The sequence below is a fragment of the Hylobates moloch genome, unplaced genomic scaffold (assembly GCF_009828535.3).
Source record: "Hylobates moloch isolate HMO894 unplaced genomic scaffold, HMol_V3 SCAFFOLD_6, whole genome shotgun sequence".
Taxonomy (NCBI): domain Eukaryota; kingdom Metazoa; phylum Chordata; class Mammalia; order Primates; family Hylobatidae; genus Hylobates; species Hylobates moloch.
Window position 1 is genome coordinate 127000618 of NW_026652281.1, and position 22500 is coordinate 127023117.

The following is a 22500-nucleotide window of genomic DNA, read 5'->3' on the forward strand; positions in this document are numbered from 1 at the left end:
CTTAGTGTTTTACTGTTTGCATCACTGTCACCTTGAACAGGGTTGCTCAGAGTGTAATCCCTGGGCCGGTGCCAGACTGTAAACTCTTTACTATTCCAGGAGAAGATAAAAACAGAAACTGAGAGTCACTTAGGAAGTTTTGTAACAATTTGACTGAGTTAGATGAGGTCTGTTTAATTGAATAAAAGGGGAAGGGGCATATATATACACATATATATACACACATATATATATACACATATGTATATACACACATATATATACACATATGTATATACACATATACATGTGTATATACATACATGTGTATATATACATATACATGTGTATATACATACATGTGTATATACACATATATACACATGTGTATATATACACATATGTGTATATATGTGTATATATGTGTGTATATATATATATATTTGTGTGCGTGTGTGACAGAGTCTTGCTCTGTCACCCAGGCTGAAGTACAAGTGTAGTGGCATGATCCAAGTTTATATTTTGTCTGTCTTTATACAATTTTGTTTTTCTAGGAATATATTTTATCATATTTTTAAAAGTAGCAATCAAAACATACTGGAGGCGTGACTCACTCTCTTGAGTGTGCCTGCACTCCCCTTTCTTGAGTGTGTTTTTCACAAAAAAAAATTTGGAAATTTTTTTAAAAAGAAAAACCAAACTGTTCCTTTACTACAGGTATTTTGAGAAGTATCTCCCTAGAGAGTTCAGTGCAGATACCTGGGCTCCACCCCAAGCCTCCCTACTCAGAACCTCCACAAAGAGGAATTCCTGAACCAGTTAAAGATGTCTGAAGGTCTGTTTGGTTGACGGGCAATCAGCAATGGTCACCTTCCAACTCATCAGGGAGAGGCTCTGCTGCTCAAAGCCTAGCATTGGCGGCAGCTGCACTGACTGAATACTTCTAGGAGGTGAGCTCTGATTAAACAAAAGGCAGAAGCTGAAACCACTCCAATGGCATAGGCTACACCCAGGGGTAGTGAGCTCCCTAAAATAGGAAGAATCCAAGGGGAGACTAGATGAACCCTGACATATGACAAATAAAATGGAGCTGAGACTAGACTTAGAGTGAGGATTCCTGTTCTAGTTTCGGTCCTACTATGTGTGTTCTCTGGGCCTCAGTTTCTCTGGCTGTAAAATTAGATTGGTGGTATGTGTTTGTTGCTGCTGTTAAGTAGCAGCTCTCTTTCCTCCAAGCAAAGCAAGGAAGCTAATTATATGAAACTGTCCTAATGGAATGAGGGCCGGGTATATAGAGGCCCTGCACCTTTGTTCTCTCTTACTCCCTTTCCTGTCCTCTTCCTTTTCCATTAACCCCTGGTCAAGGCAGCTACTGTGGAACTCTAAGGTTCTAAGGACAATGGGGGAGAAAGAAAATTGTATTAGAAAACCAACAAAGTCCCTCCAAGCTATGATTCTAAGGTTATGATTAGATAGTTAGCAATATCTCTCAAAGATCAAAACAGACATATTCTTTGACCCACATGTGGTAATGGATCCTAAAGATATACTCCCAAATGTGAGTAAAAGCATTTTTTGCCCCATCCAGGGGTCTTAGCTAGACTGCTTTAAAAAGTCTGGAGATGATGTAAGGTCTCTTATTAGGAAAGTAGTTGTACAGTGGACACCACATGTTTCCAGAGCGAGATTGCTGTGCCTGTGCTGATAGGGAAAGTCGACAAAATATTCAGTTAAGTGGAAAAAGCAAGGCACAAAATAGAATCATAGCATTAGTGCAGAGTGGTGGTGGTGGAATATGTATACTTCTCCGTGAATATCTGGATAGACATAAACGTTCCTTCAAAGAGAGTTATGCTAACAGCAGCTGCTTCACGGAGGCTGACTAGGAGGAAGGGGTCACTTAATTCCGTATGGAGTGAACTTTTCACTGTGTTCATATATCACTTTTTCAACATACAAGCCAATTTTCTTTTTTTTATATTTTTTTATTTTGCTTTATTGATTCACTTTTTTTGAGACAGGATCTCATTCTGTCACCCAGGCTGGAGTGCAGTGGCACAATCTTTGCTCACTGGAGCCTCAGTTTCCCAGGCTCAAGCAATCCTCCTATCTTAGCCTCCCAAGTAACTGGTAAGGTGTCCAGAATTGGTGGGTTCTTGGTCTCACTGACTTCAAGAATGAAGCTGCGGACCCTCGTGGTGAGTGTTACAGCTCTTAAGGTGGCGCGTCTGGAATTGTTCGTTCCTCCTGATGTTCGGATGTGTTCGGAGTTTCTTCCTTCTGGTGGGTTCGTGGTCTTGCTGGCTCAGGAGTGAAGCTGCAGACCTTCGCGGTGAGTGTTACAGCTCTTAAGGCGGCGCGTCTGGAGTTGTTCGGAGTTGTTCGTTCCTCCCGGTGGGCTCGTGGTCTTGCTGGCTTCAGGAGTGAAGCTGCAGACCTTCGCGGTGAGTGTTAACAGCTCTTAAGGCGGCGCGTCTGGAGTTGTTCAGAGTTGTTCGTTCCTCCCGGTGGGCTCGTGGTCTGGCTGGCTTCAGGAATGAAGCTGCGGACTTTCGCGGTGAGTGTTACAGCTCATAAAAGCAGGGTGGACCCAAAGAGTGAGCAGTAGCAAGATTTATTGCAGAGTGAAAAAACAAAGCTTCCACAGTGTGGAAGGGGACCCGAGTGAGTTGCCACTGCTAGCTCGGGCAGCCTGCTTTTATTCTCTTATCTGGCCCCACCCAAGTCCTGCTGATCGGTAGAGCCCAGTGGTCTGTTTTGACAGGGCGCTGATTGGTGCGTTTACCATCCCTGAGCTAGACATAAAGGTTCTCCAAGGCCCCACCAGAGCAGCCAGATACAGAGTGTTGATTGGTGCATTCACAAACCTCGAGCTAGACACAGATTGCCTTTTGGTGTATTTACAATCCCTGAGCTAGACATAAAGGTTTTCCAAGGCCCCACCAGAGCAGCTAGATACAGAGTGTGGATTGGTGCACTCACAAACCTTGAGCTAGACACAGGATGCTGATTGGTGTGTTTACAATCCCTGAGCTAGACATAAAGGTTCTCCAAGGCACCACCAGAGTAGCTAGATACAGAGTGTCAATTGGTGCACTCACAAACCTCGAGCTAGACACAGGGTGCTGATTGGTGTGTTTACAAACCCTGTGCTAGATACAGAGTGCCGATTGGTGTGTTTACAATCCCTGAGCTAGACATAAAGGTTCTCCACGTCTCTACCAGACTCAGGAGCCCAGCTGGCTTCACCCAGTGGATCCCGCACCGGGGCTGCAAGTGGAGCTGCCTGCCAGTCCCGTGCCGTGCGCTGCCACTCCTCAGCCCTTGGGTGGTCGATGGGACTGGGCGCCGTGGAGCAGGGGGTGGCGCTCGTCGGGGAGGCTTGGGCCGCACAGGAGCCCATGGAGGGGGTGGGAGGCTCAGGCATGGCGGGCTGCAGGTCCCAAGCCCTGCCCCGTGGGAAGGCAGCTAAGGCCCAGTGAGAAATCGAGCACAGCGCCGCTGGGTCGGCACTGCTGGGGGACCCAGTACACCCTCCGCAGCCGCTGGCCTGGGTGCTAAGCCCCTCACTGCCCGGGGCCGGCAGGGCCGGCCGGCTGCTCCGAGTTGGGGGGCCCGCTAAGCCCACCCCCACCCAGAACTCCAGCTGGCCCGCAAGCGCCACACGCAGCCCCGGTTCCCGCTCGCGCCTCTCCCTCCACACCTCCCTGCAAGCTGAGGGAGCCGGCTCCCGCCTTGGCCAGCCCAGAAAGGGGCTCCCATAGTGGGCTGAAGGGCTCCTCAAGTGACGCCAAAGTGGGAGCCCAGGCAGAGGAGGGGCCGAGAGCAAGCGAGGGCTGTGAGGACTGCCAGCACACTGTCACCTCTCAGTAATACAGGCACGCATTACCATACCCTGCTACTTTTTTTTTCTTTTTTTTTTTTTGAGTTAGAGACAAGGTCTCAATTTGTTGCTTAGGCTGGTCTTGAACTCCTGGCCTTAAGTGATCCTTCTGCCTCAGCCTCCCAAAGTTCTGGGATTATAGGTATGAACCACTGCACCTGGCAAAACAAACTTTCTTAAAAATATTTTTAAATAGTCAAGTTGTACCTTATAAGCAGTTCTAGAAAACAAAGGTGGCTGCATTATAACCTAGGAGATAAGTTTCTGCCTGGGAGGGGGAGGAGGCAGAGTTCCAGGACCTTCTTGACATCTTTGTCTTGCCTTAGGACCACCTGTCCTTGGGCCTGTGCTGCTCACTGTACTCCCAGCAGGCTCAGGGCTTCCTGGGCCTGGCTGCTGTCCTACCCAGGGATTCCCACGAGAGTCTTTAGAAAGGTTAGAAATGGACATTTCTAGGCCGGGTGTGGTGGCTCATGCCTGTAATCCTAGCACTTTGGGAGGCGGAGGTGGGCAGATAACTTGAGGTCAGGAGTCTGAGACCAGCCTGGCCAACATGGTGAAACCTCATCTCTACTAAAAATATAAAAATTTGCCAGACATAATGGTGGAGCGCCTGTAATCCCAGCTACTCGGGAATCTGAGGCAGGAGAATTGCTTGAGCCCAGGAGGCGGAGGTTGCAGTGAGCTGAGATCATGCCACTGCACTCCAGCCTGGGCAACAGAGTGAGAGTACATTTCAAAAAAAGAAATTGACATTTTTTTTGGAATCCCACAGGAGAATCAATTTTCTTTCCCAAAAATAACAAAAAGATCAGTGTGCTTTGGGTAACTAGGCTTTTTCCACACACTGTAGCTCAGTCAAAGTCTTTAAAGCCATATTCATGTACAAATTCATCAGCCTCTGCAAAGTTAAAACTGAGTCATCAAGAGTACCTTTGTTATCTTCTACCTGAGCAGCTGACAAAAGGGGCTTTGAAAGAGCCACAGATACCCATGGAAATACACCACTTTTTAAAAGACTGCTATTTTTTTTTTCCATGAAGCCTTTTTAGCCTGTATAACTTTTAAATACTTAAAACATACACACACTGTTTTATTTTTAAAAGTAGATGAAGCAAAATGTAGCTGCCATTGTGAGGCTTTCGACCTAAGATTCGGGAACATTAATCAGTTGGAATTCAGACAAAAGCTGTATTTCCAAGTGAATGTGGCAGATAAAGTGTGAAAGGGATGTTAGAAGGCAGAGGGAATGTTAAAGGGCCTAATTTAGGCCAGGTGCGGTGGCTCATGCTTGTAATCTCAGCACTTTGGGAGCCCAAGGCAGGAGGATCACTTGAGGCCAGGAGTTCAAGACCAGCCTGGGCAATATAGCAAGACCTCATCTCTACATAAAAAACAAAAACAAATAAAATAAAATGCTGCAATTGGATGAGACCAGAGATCAGAAACTTAAATGCCTAGAGAGGTCTGATAAAAACAAAAATGAAAGCAGGGCACAGATGTACATAAAAGAGAGTGGTGGGGGCCAGGAGCGGTGGCTCACACCTGTAATCTCAGCACTGTGGGAGGCCGAGGTGGGCGGATCACCTGAGGTCAGGAGTTTGAGACCAGCCTGGCCAACATGGCAAAACCCTGTCTCTACTAAAAATACAAAAATTAGCCAGGTATGGTGGCAGGTGCCTGTAATCCTAGCTACTCAGGAGGCTGAGGCAGGAGAATCACCTGAATCGGGAGGCAGAGGTTGCAGTGAGCCAAGATCACGCCATTGCACTCCAGCCTGGGTGACAAGAGCAAAACTCTGTCTCAAAAAGAGAAAGTGGTGGAGATTGTGGCAAACCAGAGAGCTCAGGCCACATCCCAAGGAGGTAGCTGCTACTCAGCTCCAATCAAATTTGCCCTGCTGGATTGTGGGTCCAGTATTGATTAATCATCTACCTTTTCAAAAGAAACTGAGAATTCAGATATTTATGGGACAGACTTTGATTTTTAAGGGTTTGCTGCCAATTTCCCAGCACTTTGGGAGGCCAAGGCAGGAGGATCACTTGAGCACTAGGAGGTCAAGACCAGCCTAGGCAACATACCAAGACCCTATCTGAGAGAGAAAGAGAGAGAGAGAGAAGAAAAGAAAGAAGGAAGAGAGAGAGAGAAGAAAAGAAAGAAAGAAAGAAAAAAGAAAGAAAAGAAAAGAAAGAAAGAAAGAAAATAGAAAACCTACGTAACCAAGCAAGGGTATCTATCAGCTGGAATTGGCTTTCTGGCTACCAATTTGTACATTATAGACTAGATATGAAGGTTTTCTAAGCTTATATTATCTATAACTCTAAATTCCTGCAAGGTGAAGCCTTGAGTAGGTTGCTTGACCTTTCTGGGTCTCTTTCCACAGCTGTGAAATGAGTATGTTGGTCCCTGTTTGGTCTACCCCGCAAGGTTACTGTGAAACCCCAATAAGATATTAAACACTTAGCTTCTTGTTAGTATAGTGCTTAGAAAGAAAGAAAGAAAAAGGAAGGAAGGAAGGAAGGAAGGAAGGAAGGAAGGAAGGAAGGAAGGAAGGAAGGAAGAAGGAAGGAAGGAAGGAAGGAAGGAAGGAAGGAAGGAAGGAAGGAAGACCACTTTGCAAATGTTAGGGATGTTAGGGCATGACAATTATGAGGAATTATTGTTGTTATTTTTTTACTTTTTTTCTCTCTGTTGTTTTATTTTACTTTTAGCACCTGTCTGCTATTGAACATGAGGGATTATTCTAACTTCAAAGGAGACAACCCAACGCAAAGACAAATACCTATATGCTAAAAAAAAAAAATCATTTAACAGGGTTTCCTGTGCCTTGCATTTGAATATATTAAATCGTACTGAAAAGGTCAGAGAGAACGTACTCTTCCATCCGGAGTCCTGGGACCAGAGTAAGGTGGAACTTCACCCATCAGAACCGGCCACACATCAAAAAATTCCTAGGAATGAAAAAAACAATAATTACATGTTTTGAAAAGAGATCAAGGAAAGGAGATTAAGAAGTCCCACCTACATGAGTCAGCTAACACTGAAATTTAGAAAGTGAGAAGAACTCAGTGAAACGTAAACTTGGAAAGGCAGTAAGACTCACTACAGTTAGAAAATAGTCACATTTGCCCCTCAAAATATTGACGAACGGGGCCTGTCTAGTCATTAGCCAAAAACATGGGAGCTGAACTGGGGCACCCTCAGTGTTATTGGACATGAGAGGGAAAGTAGGGTCTTTACAGCTAAGAAATTTACCTTAAGACCATGCTAATATGTGCTCAAAGATTTAGCTAAAACAATGTTCCAAGCAGTATCATTTATAGTAGTGAAAATAGAGACAATCGATAAGTGCCCAACAAGAAAGGACTTATTAAATCAATTATGGTACATCTATTAACAATGTTACAAATGTGTGTGTACTGATTGAAAAGATGATACACTGATAAGTGAAAAATGTGAGAGGCCAAAAAGAATATATCATGTGACCCTAATGTTCAATTATATATAGAAAATGTCATGAATACATTTACAACAAATTATTATTATTATTATTATTATTATTATTATCATCATTATTATTATTATTTTGGAGACAGGGTCTCACTCTGTTGCCCAGGCTGGAGTGCAGTGGCGCCATCTCAGCTCACTGCAACCTCCACCTCCCGGGTTCAAGCAATTCTCCTGGCTCAGCCTCCCAAGTAGCTGGGATTACAGGTGTGTGCCACCACATCTGGCTAATTTTTATATTTTTAGTAGAGATGGCGTTTCACCATGTTGGCCAGGCTGGTCTTGAACTCCAGACCTCAGGTGATCCATCTGCCTCAGCCTCCCAAAGTGCTGGGATTACAGGCATCAGCCACCATGCCTGGCCCACAACAAAGTATTAACAAGTGATTTTCTCTGAGTGATTGGAATCAGACTGTAATTTATTTAGAAATTTTTCATAATAAACTTTATTGCTTTTTTAATCAGGAAAAAATATTTTTCACAAATAAGAAAGAAAAAAATGATGCCAAATATGGACAATAGACCTATATCTGGGATCCAATAAGAAAGGCTGACACCTGTAAGATAAGTGGCTGCTAAAGCAAAATACACAGGTTCTTTAGCCTAAGGCTATCTCTGTTCTTCCAGTTTGCGTGTAATAATTTGAGCTCCTACAAAACAAACTGCAACCTCAGTAGGCAAACAAACCAAAACCCAATTTAGGAGTATATTATAGTAACAAATGGTCGAGTTTCAACCAATCACAGGCAACCCAACTGATCAGACCATGTCCAAATCAGGCAAATGCCCTATTGTAACTAATCATGTTATTTCTATACTTTGCTTCCATGTTCAGCTATGAAAGCTCACTGGCCTTGCTGTGCAGCAGAGCTCTTTGAACCTCTTCTGGTTTTGAGGGTTGCCCAATTCATGAGCTGTTCTTTGCTCAAATAAACTGTTGAATTTGTTTTGTCTAAAAGTGGCCAAGGTTGGGCTCGGTGGCTCACACCTATAATCCCAGCACTTTGGGAGGCCAAGGTGGGTGGATCACTTGAGCCCAGGAGTTTGACACCAGCCTGAGCAACATGGCAAAACCCCGTCTCTACCAAAAATACAAAAATTAGCCGGGCGTTGTGGTGTGCGTCTGTAATCCCAGCTTCTCAGGAGGCTGAGGCAGGAGAATCACTTGAACCCGGGAGGGGGAGGTTGCAGTGAGCTGAGATTGCACCACTGCACTCAGCCTGGGTGACACAGTGAGATCCTATCTCAAATAAATAAATAAATAAATAAATAAATAAATAACATAACAAACATAACATAACATAACATAACATAACATAACATAACATAACAACATAACATAACATAACACTAAGTAAAAGTGGCCAAGACACAGGCAGAGGGAAGGGGAAAAAGAGCCAGCAAAGGAGCTGCACAGTCATGCAGCCTCAGGAGAGGCCAACTGAGAACCACACAGGCTCTTCCCCACTACTTCTTCATGGTTTCCTTTGCCCATAGAGAAGCAAAGCTTGTATGGGGTCAAGTCTGGGCCTGTCAGAGGAGCTTCCATCCTCCAGTGCCCTTTCTCTTCATTCGTCTGTTACTATACAGGGACAAACTGTGATGTGTTAGCACTGGGTTACTGTGGGTAGGATGCCAAGCCCTCCTCATTCCCCTCATTTGAACATGTTTGTCATGCTTTGCTTATTCTAATATCATCCAGAGAAGCAGAAGGGAAGCCACATGAAATGCAGAGTCCATGTTTTTGCCCTTCTCCCCAGTTGAGCTCTTTTTCTAGACTATCAACAACAGGAAGAAATTTAATTCTAAGTGAACATTTAGAAAACAATTTTAATTCTAAGCAAAAATATAACCAGGCCCTACCTGAGCCCCACAACCTGCTGACTGCTAGTTATACACAGGCGAATAAGGCACAGTTTGTATCCTGGAAGAACTTACTGTCTCATGAAGAAGATAACTAATAGTGAGGTAAATGAGGCAAGAACCAAAACGGTGCTGGAAGGAGAGGATAAATGCTAGAGGAGCCCAGAAGAAGAAGAAATATATTGGCCTGACACCTCATGTGGACCGAACACTGAGTGGATCCAAAGATTGTCTCAAGGAGAAGAGAAGTTGTCAAACAAGGGGTTGTATGGCTAGCGTTGTCTTTAGTTATAAGAATATTTAGAAATATATATATATTTAATTATAAGAATATTTAGAAATAATTTTTAATGTCTAGCAATAGGGGAAAGGATAAATTAAGTATGGTATATTTATACTACTCAAATGAATGAGATAAATCCATATGGACTACAAAACAAAGACAGAGGATTCCGACTTCTGTTAATGATGACTAGTTTGTTTCAGACTAGTCCTCCAGCTGGAATAATTACACCATCTGGACTGTGTGTATGTGTATAAACATTTATTTATTCGAAGGACTTATATAGCCGGCAAGGCAGCAGGGAGTTAGTGGGCCAAAGTCCCAGAGAGAAGGGAAACCCAGAGATATAAACCTGACCCTTGATTCAACCTTTCCTTTTGACCCACTTGTTGATACCAAAGATGCTGTGAGCAGCTAAGAAGCTGAGCCAAGCTTACGGAAGACTCACTGGGCGAGGAGGACAAAATTGGAATTCAGAGCCTGCCAAGGTGGAGAGACCCTTGAAAACACCCTAGGCTGGGACCGTCACGCCCCAAGAAGTAAAAGTGAACCAGAAGCAGACCAGGCCTCATGAAGACTGAAGACCAGCTTCACATCAGTTCAATTCCTAAATGGATTGAGGTTCTCTGCCTTTACCCCAACTGCTTGCCAGAAGTAAAACCATCCCCTTTAGAGGAAGATAACATATTTCCATACATATCTCTAGTCTTCAAACAAAAATAATAAAGCATGTAACAGACAATTCACAAAAAAATCTAGAGGGGAGACAGATCGTAGAAACAGGTCCATAGAAGATGCCTATAAATATTATAGCTTTCAGACACAAACTCAAAAATAACTGTGATTATGTCCAAGAATCAAGTACAAAACAGAGAACTTTAGCAGAGAACTGGAAACTACAAAAACAGAATGAATTGGAAATTCTAAAATTGAAAAATACCTAAAGTTAAGAACTCAATAGTTTAACAGTCAGTTAGACACTGTTGAAGAGAGAGTTAGCCAGGCAGTGGCTCACGCCTGTAATACCAGCACTTTGGGAGGCCGAGGCAGGCAGATCACTTGAGGTCAGGAGTTTGAGACCAGCCTGGCCAATAGGACGAAACCCCATCTGTGCTAAAAACACAAAAATTAGCTAAGCATGGTGGCCTGCTCTCATAGTCCCAGCTTCTCAGGAGGCTGAGGCATGAGAATTGCTTGAACCCAGGAGGTGGAGGTTGCAGTGAGCCAAGATCATGCCACTGCACTCCAGCATGGGTGACAGAATGAGACTCTCTCAAAAAAAAAAAAAAAAAAAGGAGTAATTAATAGAAGATGGATCAGAAGAAATATTCAAACTAAAGCACAAAAAACGAAAAGATGAAAAACACATAAAGAAGTATAACAGACACAAACCATGGTGAAAAAGTCTAACATATAATAATAATAAACTTAGAGGTCTTTTCATTACCAGATATCATGATATTTTATAAACATACTGAAATTAAGACAGGATAGTATTGCAGAAGAATAGGTAAATATACCAATGGAGGCTAGGCATGGTGGCTCACACCTGTAATCTTAGTACTTTGGGAGGCCAAGGTGGGCAGATTACTTGAGATCAGGAGTTCAAGGCCAACCTCGCCAATATGGTAAAACCCCGTCTGTACTAAAAATACACAAATTAGCCGGGCGTGGTGGCACATGTCTGTAATCCCATCTACTCAGGAGACCGAGGCAGAATTGCTTGAACCTGGGAGTTGGGGGTTGCAGTGAGCCAAAATCGTACCACTGTGCTCCATGCTGGGCAAGAGGGTGAGATATCTGTCTTGAAAAAAAATTAATTAAAAGATACATATGTATACATCAATGGAACAAAATAGAGAATCCAGAAACAGACCCATACATATATGGACACTTGGTTGATAATAAAGGTATGATAGGGAAGGATGATCTTTTCACCAGAAGAGAAGGGAAAGAATGGTCTTTTCAATAAACAATGCTGGGCCAATTGGATGCTTGTATGGAAAAATTAATATTCACCTTACTTCACACTAAACATAAAAAAGTTCCAGGTAGATTGTAGAGCTATATGTGAAAGTTAAAACAATAAAGCTTTTAGAATTTGACATATGTAAATGTCTCTATAATCTTAGAGCCAGGAAAGATTTCCTCATTACAGCACGAGAATCAATAACTATAAAGGAAAAGATTGATAAATTGAACTACATTATCATTCAGAACTTACATTCATCAAAACACACCATTAAGAGAATGAAAGCACGGGCCAGGTGCAGTGGCTCATGCCTATAATCCCAGCACTTTGGGAGACTGAGGTGGGCAGATCACAAGATCAGGAGTTCAAGGCCAGCCTAGCCAACATGGTGAAACCCTGTCTCTACTAAAAATACAAAAATTAGCTGGGTGTGGTGGTGGGCGCCTGTAATCCCAGCTACTTGGGAGGCTGAGGCTGGAGAATTGCTTGAACCCGGGAGGTGGAGGTTGCAATGAGCCAAGATCGTGCCATTGCACTCCAGCCTGGGCAACAAGAGCGAAACTCCGTCTCCCCCGCAAAAAAAAGAGAGAGAGAGAGAATGAAAACACCGAGTGAGAGAATACAGTCATGTGTCACTTAATGGCGGGGATGTGCTCCGGGAAATGTGTGTGTCTTTGGGCAATTTTGTCATTGTGTGAACATTGCAGAGTGCACTTGCATTACCCCGGATTGTATAGCCTACTACACACCTTAACATAGCTAAACATGGCTAAACATAAAAGATACAGTAAAAATAAGGTATAAAAGTTTAAAAATCATACACCTATACAGGGTACTTAGCATGAATGGAGCCTGCGGGACCGGAAGTTGCTCTGGGTGAGTCAGTGAGTGAGTAGTGAGTGAATGTGAAGGCCTAGGACATTGCTATACACTGCTATAGACTTTATAAACACTGGACCCTTAGGCTACACTAAATGTATTTTTAAAATTTCTTTCTTCAATAGTAAATTAACTTTAGCTTACTGTAATTTTTAATTAATTAATTATGTTAGAGATGAGATCTTGCTCATCATAGCTCACTGCAGATTTGGACTCCTGGCCTCCAGTGATTCTTCTCCCGCAGCCTCTTGAGTAGCTGGGATTGCAGGTATGAGCCACCAAGCCTGGCTTGTAACTTTTTTACTTTATAAATTTTTAAATTTTTCTTTATAAAATTTGTATTTTTAAAGACTTTTTGACTCTTTTGTAATAACACTTAGCTTAATACACAAACACATTATACAGCTGTAAAAAAAAATTTTCTTTTTAAAAAATTATCTCAAATTCTGTTATTCTTTTTTCTTTTTTTACGTCTTTGGTGCTTGAATCAGAACAAAAATATTTGCTTTATATCTTTATTCTACAAGCTTTTTTTCTCTTAATTTTTTTTCTTTTACTTTCTAAACTTTTTTGTTAAAAACTAAGACACAAACACACACATTAGCCTAGACCTACACAGGGTCAGGATCATCAATATCCCCATCTTCCACCTCCACACTTTGTCCCCCTGGAAGGTCTTCAGGGGCAAAAACACGCATGGAGGTCCCATCTCCTGTGATAACAATGCTTTCTTCCGGAATATTTCCTGAAGGACCTGCCTGAGGCTGTTTTACAGTTAATGTTTTTCTTTTTTAATAAGTAGAAGGAGTCAACTCTAAAATAATGGGAAAAAAGGTGTAGTATAGTAAATATATAAACCAGTAACATAGTTTTCTATTATCAAGCATTATGTACTACAGCTCATAATTGTATGTGATATATATATATATATATATATATATATTTTTTTTTTTTTTTTTTGAAAGGAGTCTCACTCTGTCACCCAAACTGGAGTGCAGTGGTACGATCTCGGCTCACTGCAAACTCCGCCTCCCGGGTTCAGGCAATTCTCCTGCCTCAGCCTCCTGAGTAGCTGGGATTACAGGCGCCCGCCACCATGCCCAGCTAATTTTTGTATTTTTAGTGGAGACGGGGTTTCACCATGTTGGTCAGGCTGGTCTCGAACTCCTGACCTCGTGATCCGCCTGCCTCGGCCTCCCAAAATGTTGGGATTACAGGTGTGAGCCACCAAGCCCGGCCTATATGTGCTATACTTTTATGCAACTGGCAGTGCGGTAGGTTTTTCTTATACCAGCATCACCACAAATGTGAAGAATGCATTGCACTATGACATCACTAGGCGATAGAATTTTTCAGCTCCATTATAATTCTATGGGACCATGGTATAGGCGGGCCATCATTGATCAAAATGTTGTTATGTGGTGCATGACTGTATTTGCAATGCATGTATTTGAAAGTGGACTTGTGCCCAGAATTTGCAAAGAACTCCTACAAATCAGTGAGATAAAAAAGACAATGTGATTTTTTTAAATGGAGGAAAAACTTGAACAGTCACTTCACAAAATAATACATCCAAATGGCCAATAAACGTATTTTAAAATATTCAACCTCATCAGTCATTAGGGGAATTCATGTTGATAACAAAAGAGATAAAGCCACATGCTCACCAGAATGGCTAAAGTTACTAAGAATAATAATACCAAGTATTGATGAAGAAACCCTTGATACATTGCTGGTGAGGGTATAAAATGGTACAATCATTTTGAAAATCAGATGGGCAATATCTACTAAAGCTAATACTCTGAAATTCTACTCCTAGGTAAATACCTAACAGAAAGGGCACAACTGTGTACTAGTAATATACTAGAAGTTTCATAATAGCAATATTCATAATAGATCAGACCTGAAAACTCAAATGTCCACGAAGGAAATGAATAAATACACTGTAGATTATACATATAATAGAAAATTCCACAGGAATAAAAATGAATGAACTCATGCTAAATGAAGCAATAAGGATGAATCAAAAGAAGCCAAACACCACACCTGTAATCCCAGCACTTTGGGAGGCCCAGGCAGGCGGATCACGAGGTCAGGAGATTGAGACCATCCTGGCTAAAACAGTGAAACCCCGTCTCTACTAAAAATACAAAAAAATTAGCCAGATGTGGTGGCGGGTGCCTGTAGTCCCAGCTACTCGGGAGGCTGAGGCAGGAGAATGGCATGAACCCGGGAGGCGGAACTTGCAGTGAGTCAAGATCGCGCCACTGCACTCCAGCCTGGGTGACAGAGCGAGACTCCGTCTCAAAAAGAAAAAAAAAAAAGCCAAACACAAAAGCATGTGTATTGTAGGATTCCATATATATGAACCTCAAAAAGGCAAAACTAATACGGTGTTAAAAGTCAGATGGTGGTAACCTTTCAGGAGGAGGCTGTGGAAGGTACTGAAGAAGGTATGGAGGAGGCTGCTGAGGTGCTGTTTGTCATGTTCTGTTCCTTAATTTTGGTGGTGGTTTCATGGGAACGTTCACTCGTTGAACTGTTATATCAGCAGCTATAATTAATGTTCCTTTTCTGTGTCTATGTTATCCTTCTTTTTTAATTTTTATTTTATTTTTTGTAGAGATAGGTCTCGCTATGTTGCCCAAGCTAGACTCGAACTCCTGGCCACAAGCCATCCTCCCACCTCAAACTCCTAAAGTCCTGGGATTACAGGTGTGAGCCACTGTGCCAGGCCTATGTTTCAATATAAAGGCTCATTAAAAAGAATTCATATGTGCTGACATGGAAAGATGTTTGTAAAACATGAAGTAAAAAATGGCAGACTATCAGAAAATGTCATCCAGTAATTTTTTAATCAGCTCTTCAGAATATTCTGATGAACTGCCAAGTTTGGGAGCCTCTGGACTATATCCAAGGGCTTTTCCAACCCCAGATTCTGTGATCCATGTATTCACTCGATCCAGTATATTTGGAGAGTCTGCACTGGCCTGGGCACCACCCTCAGCATGACAAGGCATACAAAATGAAACTGGCTGGAATCCTTGGGTTTTCAGGATAGGAGATATTAAACTTAGATAACTCTGAAACTCTGTTTCAAGGCAGAAAATGATCAGCCTCATAAGGCAGAAGCAAATAAACAAAGAGAAATGAGGAAGTTGTTTGGGAAAACATATCTCAAAAACATCGCTGGGAGCGACATTGAACTCTGCCTCCTTAGCTGCTGTATCTGCCACAAATCTGGCCCCTGAGCATGTGAGGGACCGGATATCGGCATCTGCCTCCACTTAATTGCCTGCGTGAGCTCTGGAATAGATAAATTGCAGCAAAGCTTTACACACAACTTTCAGGACATTTTTTGAGAATCCCTGAAGTTGGCAACTTTCTCCTGGACTCTCGACCCACATGGAAACTTCTTTATCACTGACCTTCATCACCTCATCGGTTTCTTTTCATGTACACTTTTTTTTTCTTTCCAAATGACTAAGGAAAATACAGATTGTTTTCGCTCACCTGTGCCCTAGACTGACTTTTCCCCTTTAAAGGCTGACACTCCTCGGTAGAGACCTATGTAAAACTTTCTACAACCATCCCAATTCACCCAACCTCTTCCCTGTGCGATTGAATGTGTGCCAAGACTCTAGCCATCAGTCAGTGTCTGTTTAATCTTTTCTTGGAAATGTCTGTTGCTGAAGTTTTCTCACCTTCTGCTTGGTCATGTCTAAGAGACCCACAGAATATCTGTCACAGTTGAGGAAAGCACGGACTGTGTACAGGGCTTTGTGGAACTGTCGTTCGATGTCCGTAAGTTCTTCAAAGACTTTGCTCCCAGACCACAGCAGTATCTGAAAAAATACAAAAATATATTCCATAGATTTTGAGGTGCAAAGTAGTAGCTCACTTAGCTGGAGAATAACAACAATTCTGTAAAGTTCTCTGGAGTTTATTTCACTTACCCTTCGCAATAATCCAGAGAAATAGACAGGTTAACTATCCCCTATTTTTACTTTCAGATTTTTTTAAAGTTTTTAATTTTTTTTTTGCTTTGGTTGACAGTTTATTAAATACACTACATTTGTACCTTATTCTGTAGTTTTTTAAAATTGTTCACACATGAACTGAGTAAAAACGTACTTTATAGAAAACCAAGTACAAAACTAGAATGAAAGAATGCACATATTGCACACATATTAAACTGCTGAAATGTTAGAAATTAATCTGTACAAGTACCTAATGAAGAAGGTTATGAAATATTAGGTGGTTCGAGTTTCTTAAATCTGGCAACAGACCATGACTTTGAAAGTGTTAATGTTGAAGTGTTGACGCAAAAATGTCTGTTAACAAAACTGCTTAACAGTGTTTGAGAAACACGACAAAATAATTGTTTTTCTTTCACTGACATTTTTCTAAATCAATTCTCTACAGACTCCCATTCAGAATCAGTTGTGTGGACTGATGAGGCAAAAAATAAATTCCTTTTAAAAAGCAAATCTGGAGCCTATTTACAAAACATGCAAAGGGAGAATTTTAAGCAGGTGTCACCTCCAGACTTTCTGGAAGAAATACATTTTCAGGATGTGGACTATAAAATGGCATACAATGCAGAGACAGAAACAAAGAAGTTTGCAAATCTTTTATATTTCCAGCTGTTGAGACAATATTTTTGAGAGCTGATGTTACCTCTAGCGGCAAAACCAGAGCCAGCTATTAAGCAGCCAGAAAGCTACAGTAATTGAATACATGACCATTTCTCTTTTAGCACGTTCTTTGTTCTCCTCGTCCGGAAGTTGTAGACATCTATTTAGTTTGATTATCTGTCGTCTTAGTGAAGCTGCATCTACAACAGTCAGGTCATCTGATGTTCCTTCAATTGTTGTATCTATATTTGAAATGCCATACAGAGAATCATTTCTGGCCAGCTGTCCGTTTTGGCGAACAGCATTTTCACTCGTAGACCGCTCTCTTTTTAGTCTGCCAGCTACACGGATTTCTTCATTTTGAGGGGTTGTAGGAGGTCTTTCTAAATCCAGAAAATCTAGTGGTCTTTCACTGAGTGTAAGTACACGAGGGTGTGTTTTTAGTGCCAGGGGTTTAATGGGAGTTGACTGAACAAGGTCAAGATCTGCTGGTCTTGAAAATGAAACATATTCATTATTTCCTGCTACAACAATCCTCTCTGGAACTTGCATTGTCACGCTAGCATTTGGAACTGCTTCTTGGAATCCTTGTTCCAGATCGGCGTTTGGCGGTGCTACTTTTAACTTTTCTAGGGCCCTCATTCGCTGACTAATGCCTTCAGTATATTCCATTTCGTACTGAATTCGACTAATTTCTGCCATCTCAGCAGCAGTGGGAGAAGGAAATGCTGCCCCACTCACCAAATATGTACCAACTACTGCTTGCTATTTGGCACTATCGGCTTCTGTGCTTCATATTAAATCCTTTAACTTGCTTCAATGTGCATGTGCTGGATTGAGAGACACTTTTGTCCCTCTCGGCCCACAGGAGGGTCCCCTTGAGGACCGCCGCCCTCCGGCTCCCAGGGCGCTCGAGTGGGCGCTGTCAGAGGCGGTTGGCCGAGAGCACGGAGGCGCCCAGGCACAGCACTGGCGGAGTGGCCAGCAGAGGGCCAGGGCAGAAGCGCAAAAGCTAAAGTTTTTATTTTTATTTATTTATTTTTTAGGGACAGAGTCTTACTCTGTCATCCAGGCTGGAGTACAGTAGCACAATCATAGCTCACTGTAGTCTCCAACTCCCGGGCTCAGGCAATTCTCCCATCTCAGCCTCCCCAGTTGCTGGGACTACAGGTGGACGCCACTGCACACAGATAATCTTTAAATTTTTGTAGAAATGAGTTTTCACTTCTGGCCTCAAGCAATCCTCCTACCTCAGCCTTCCAAAGTGCTGGGATTATAGGCATGAGCCACCTTACCCAGCCCATTATCATTCATTTATTTTAAAAATTTTATTTTAAAAATAGAGATGGGGTCTTACTGTGTTTCCCAGGCTGGTCTCGAACTTCTGGGCTCAAGCAATCTTCCTGCCTTGGCCTCCCAAAGTGCTGGAACTACAGGCGTGAGCCACCATGCCCAGTCCAAATTATCTTCCATTTGTAGACAAACAAACTGAGGCTCAGAGAGATGAAGTAACTGGCTGCTTTACATTGGGTCCAACTCTTTCCCTTCCATTTATCTCATAGGTTTTTAATAAAAATAATAAGAAACTTCAATTGAGCACTATTGCCCTATATGCATTATCTCATTTACTATTGATGGCAACCTTTTGAGGGTGGCACCATAATCATCCCTATTTTTCAAATGGGGAGACTGAAGCATAGAGAGATTAAGTGACTCACTTAGGGTCTTAGAGCTAGGCAGTGGTTGAGCAGGGATTCAGATCAAAGCCATCTGACTTCAACCTTGTGCATAAAACCACTGTGGTATACAGCTTTACAGACAGCCACTACCTCGTAACACTTGTGATGCTGGCCAGAGACCGGATGATGCTTCCTAGTCACCTTCATTCCCATCTGCCTGCCAGTCCTGACCACATCCATGCTTCAGGGAAAGGACCAGTCAAGTCCATTCGCTTGGCCCAAGCCCCTTACCTGGCCACGTCGAGTTTCACAGTTGTGCAGGTAACTCAGGTGGTACACCTTCATGATTAGATTTGCAAAATTGAGGTACTTGAGAAGAATCTAAAAATCAAACAGCACGAGGGGAGGCAGGTGAGAAGAAGAAATCCATCCTCTGGCTACTTTTACCGTCAGCAAATATCTGAATATTTTCAAAGCTTCATCAGAGACAATTTGGGCAGATGGATCCTAGAATGCAGACTCATAAGATGTTGCATGAGCGTAAAACTCACTGAATGTAGAATGTTGATGTTGATGGGAGTGTATTCGTGAAAAATAGCTACTATTTATTGGTAAGTTCCCTATGAGGTTGATACTGAAAAATTATCAACATTTTACAAATAAGAAAACCAAAGTTCAAAGAAGTTAAATAACTTGCACAAGGCAAACAGCTAGATATTGGCAGAGCCAGAACAATTATCCCTCTATTCCTGACTCCAAAGCCCAATGTCTTAACTATTATTTTATCCTGCCCCCCTCAGAGAACATCAGATGAATTCCCTGTCTTACAGATGGGAAAACTGAGGCCAGGTCAAACAGCAAAGTTCAGGGGACTTCATAGGCTAGGAGAATGTGCTAGCATGGCTATCCTTAGTCTCTAAAGCATTCTTACCTCTTCATCTCTCTTGGTGAAGTGGGATCCATCCACTTTATTCACAGCCATGATTATGGCCACCACATCCTTCCCATTCATTATGGGGGAAGCCAAGATGCTCTTGGTCTTGTACTCTGTGAGGATGTCCACAAAGTCACAGAAATGCTCATCCTAAAGGAAGGCAGAGATAAGCATGGACAGGCAAATGAAGAGCAAGAACAGTGGAACAGCCCAAAGCCCCTGTTGACAAGGGAGTGAAGGTGATTCCACCTATTCCTCTTCAACAGGGGCAGGGCAATCAGAGATGATATCTGTCATGGAAGCTTCCAAAATCCAGTAGAAGAAGAAAGTCTGAGATGCAATCCACTGAGGGCTGTGGAGGAGAGGTGTGCAAAGCAGTGTGGGTCCCTGTGGGTGCCAGGGACAGGAGTGGGGGACTGACTTTGCCTGGAGAAGGAGGGTTAGAGAAGGCTTTCTTGAGGTGATGACAATTAAGCCCAGAATAAAAACCCAGGGTACAGCTAAGAGGAAGCCAGGGAAAGACTTTAGGAAGTACAACAATGACAGTTGCTAGCAGGCCGTGTGCATGGCATTTTACCTGCATTATCTTACTTTTATCTTCGCAATAAGCTATGAGATAAGTACCATTAGTAGCCCATCTTACAGAAGGGGGATCTGTAACTCACGAAGGTTAATGTCATGTGTGTAGATTGTGTAGACTGTGTGTGCGTGTGTGTATGTGTAACTCCAGAACCTGCCTTCAGCTCTGCTGCCTCTTAGAGAAGCCTGGATAAGGTTAGACTTGGGTTCAGGTCATTGAACAAAAGAATTTGTTATTTTCAGCTTTTTAAACAATTCAGTTCTAGCACCACACAGCCAGTTCAGTGGATATCCCCATTCTACAAGTCTTAGTAGAAGCCCCACTATGTACCAGGCCTTATGTTAAGCACTGGGGATATGGGTGACTAAGGTTCAGGCCAGCTCACAGAAAAATCAATAACAGTAATATAGGTCACAAGGGATTGGCTTGAAGCTCTGAGTGTATAGAGGAGCACACACCTCCATAACCCTCCCCTAATGCAGCCCAGAGAAGCCAGTATAGGCTGTGGTGGACCATGTGGTCAGGATGAAAAGACAGAGCTTGAACTGTTCTCTTAAATTCATAAGAATCCACCTTTCTGTTTATTGGTAGCAGTGTGAGGTTTTTGGACTGTCAGCATTGCTTGGGAGGCAGGCCAGCCCAAACATGCACAGCTCATGCTGTTCTGAGTGGAAATGTATTTCATAGAGCCAATTCACAGCACTTTTCTAAAACAAAGTCTGGGCCGGGCGTGGTGGTTTACGCCTATAATCCCAGCACTTTGGAAGGCCAAGGTGGGAGTATTGCTTGAGTTCAGTAGTCCAAGACCAGCCTGGGCAACATAGCAATATCTTGTATCTACTAAAACTCAGAAAAAAATTAGCCAAGTGTGGTGACATGCGCCTGTAGTTCCAGCTACTCAGGAAGCTGAGGCAGGAGGATTGCTTGAGCCCAGGAGTTGGAGGCTGCAGTGAGCTATGGTTGTACCACTACACTTTACCCTGGGTGAGAGAGCAAGACCCTGTCTCTAAAAAAGGAAGGAAGGAAGGAAGGAAGGAAGGAAGGAAGGAAGGAAGGAAGGAAGGAAGGAAGAAGGAAGGAAGGAAGGAAGGAAGGAAGGAAGGAAGGAAGGAAGGAATTCAGAGTATAATGCTCTGCATCTATAGATTTCTTCTAGTTGGAATGGGATTAAATAAATAGTCAACAGCATTATTATCAGTGAAGCTGTTTAAAACCAGGTGAAGGGTAAAGGAATTAAGAGAAGTTTGTAGTGCTGTACTTGAATTAACATTTGAGGATTAAGCAAAATCTCTAAAAAGGCATTAGTCAAGAAGTGGTATCTGTGTTATTTTCTAAGCTACTGATGAGTTCCTGAGCACATGTCTAGGTGGGGTATGCTCAGATTCATTTCATGAAGTCATTTTAGTTTCCCAATGTTCACTTCTTTCAGGAAAAGCAAATACTTGGGCCTCACCTGCATCCAAGGCAGATGCTACCAAATCCACCAGAAAGCTCATTCCCACTGGGTGCTCAGTCCTGGAACTCCCCTCATGAGTACTTCAACTGCCAATTGACTGGCATTTACATGACCATTGTCATCCCTATATATTCAGCATATAAAGTGTTCTAAACAACCATGTCACAGAAGCTCAGATTATCAAAGGCAGAAGGAGACTTAGAAGCCTTTTAGCTCAAACTATTAAAAGTAACGGCAAGAACTACGATTACTTTTGCACCAACCTATATTTATTTTAAATCCTAGAATCAGAGGCTGAGCTAGGGAAAGACCAAAGTGATTAATCCATTCAGTTAACGTTATCAGAGTGTCTTCTATATGCTAGGCACTCTTCCAGACCCTGAAACTACAGCAATGAACATTACCGTTGTAATGTAAGGTGAACCTTACATTCAAACGACGAGACAGACAAAAAAGCAAGTAAACAACTAGGCATTCTTCCTCTAGCTTTAGGCAACTGCTTTGAAGGAAATGGACTGGATGGTGCTGTAGAGAGTGATGAAAGGGATGGCAGGCTGGTGGGCAGGGAGCCTTCTCTGAAGATGTAATGCTGAGCTAAGAGCTGAAGGATCAAAGGAGCCAGGTATATGAAGCGCATTCTAAGCACGGAGCATGCAAAGGCCAGCAGGTGGGAATGAGGCTGGCCCTCATGAGGAACAGAAAGAAAATCAGTATAGCTAAAGCATAGAGAGGGAGAGGGAAAGCAGAGGGCAAGGAAGTTAAAGAGGCAGGCAGGGGCCAGATCCAGCAGGGCTTTGGAGGCCATGGGAAAGAGTTTAGATTTCATTTTTATGTATTCACTTATTTAT

The 22500-nt window shown here is 42.7% G+C and overlaps 2 protein-coding genes across 3 annotated transcripts in view; both read right to left on the minus strand.

Annotated features, from left to right (window-relative positions):
- PDE6A (phosphodiesterase 6A) overlaps positions 1 to 22500 on the minus strand; it is a 91514-nt gene that overhangs the window by 61559 nt on the left and 7455 nt on the right. The window contains exons 2-5 of one of the 2 annotated variants that reach the window (XM_032158334.2): positions 19614 to 19766; positions 18974 to 19063; positions 16071 to 16211; positions 6739 to 6813 (exon numbers count right to left, since the gene is read on the minus strand). In XM_032158334.2, the coding sequence (XP_032014225.1) occupies positions 6739 to 6813; positions 16071 to 16211; positions 18974 to 19063; positions 19614 to 19766 (459 nt within the window). The remainder of the gene's footprint in view (positions 1 to 6738; positions 6814 to 16070; positions 16212 to 18973; positions 19064 to 19613; positions 19767 to 22500) is intronic. The other variant, XM_032158335.2, reaches the window with a different exon arrangement.
- On the minus strand, positions 16155 to 17900 carry LOC116471706 (mitochondrial fission factor). The gene is made up of 2 exons (XM_058440028.1): positions 17047 to 17900; positions 16155 to 16211 (listed from the first exon to the last, which is right to left on the minus strand). The coding sequence occupies exon 1, from the start codon at positions 17703 to 17705 to the stop codon at positions 17049 to 17051; it is 657 nt and encodes a 218-aa protein (XP_058296011.1). The 5' UTR covers positions 17706 to 17900; the 3' UTR covers positions 16155 to 16211; positions 17047 to 17048.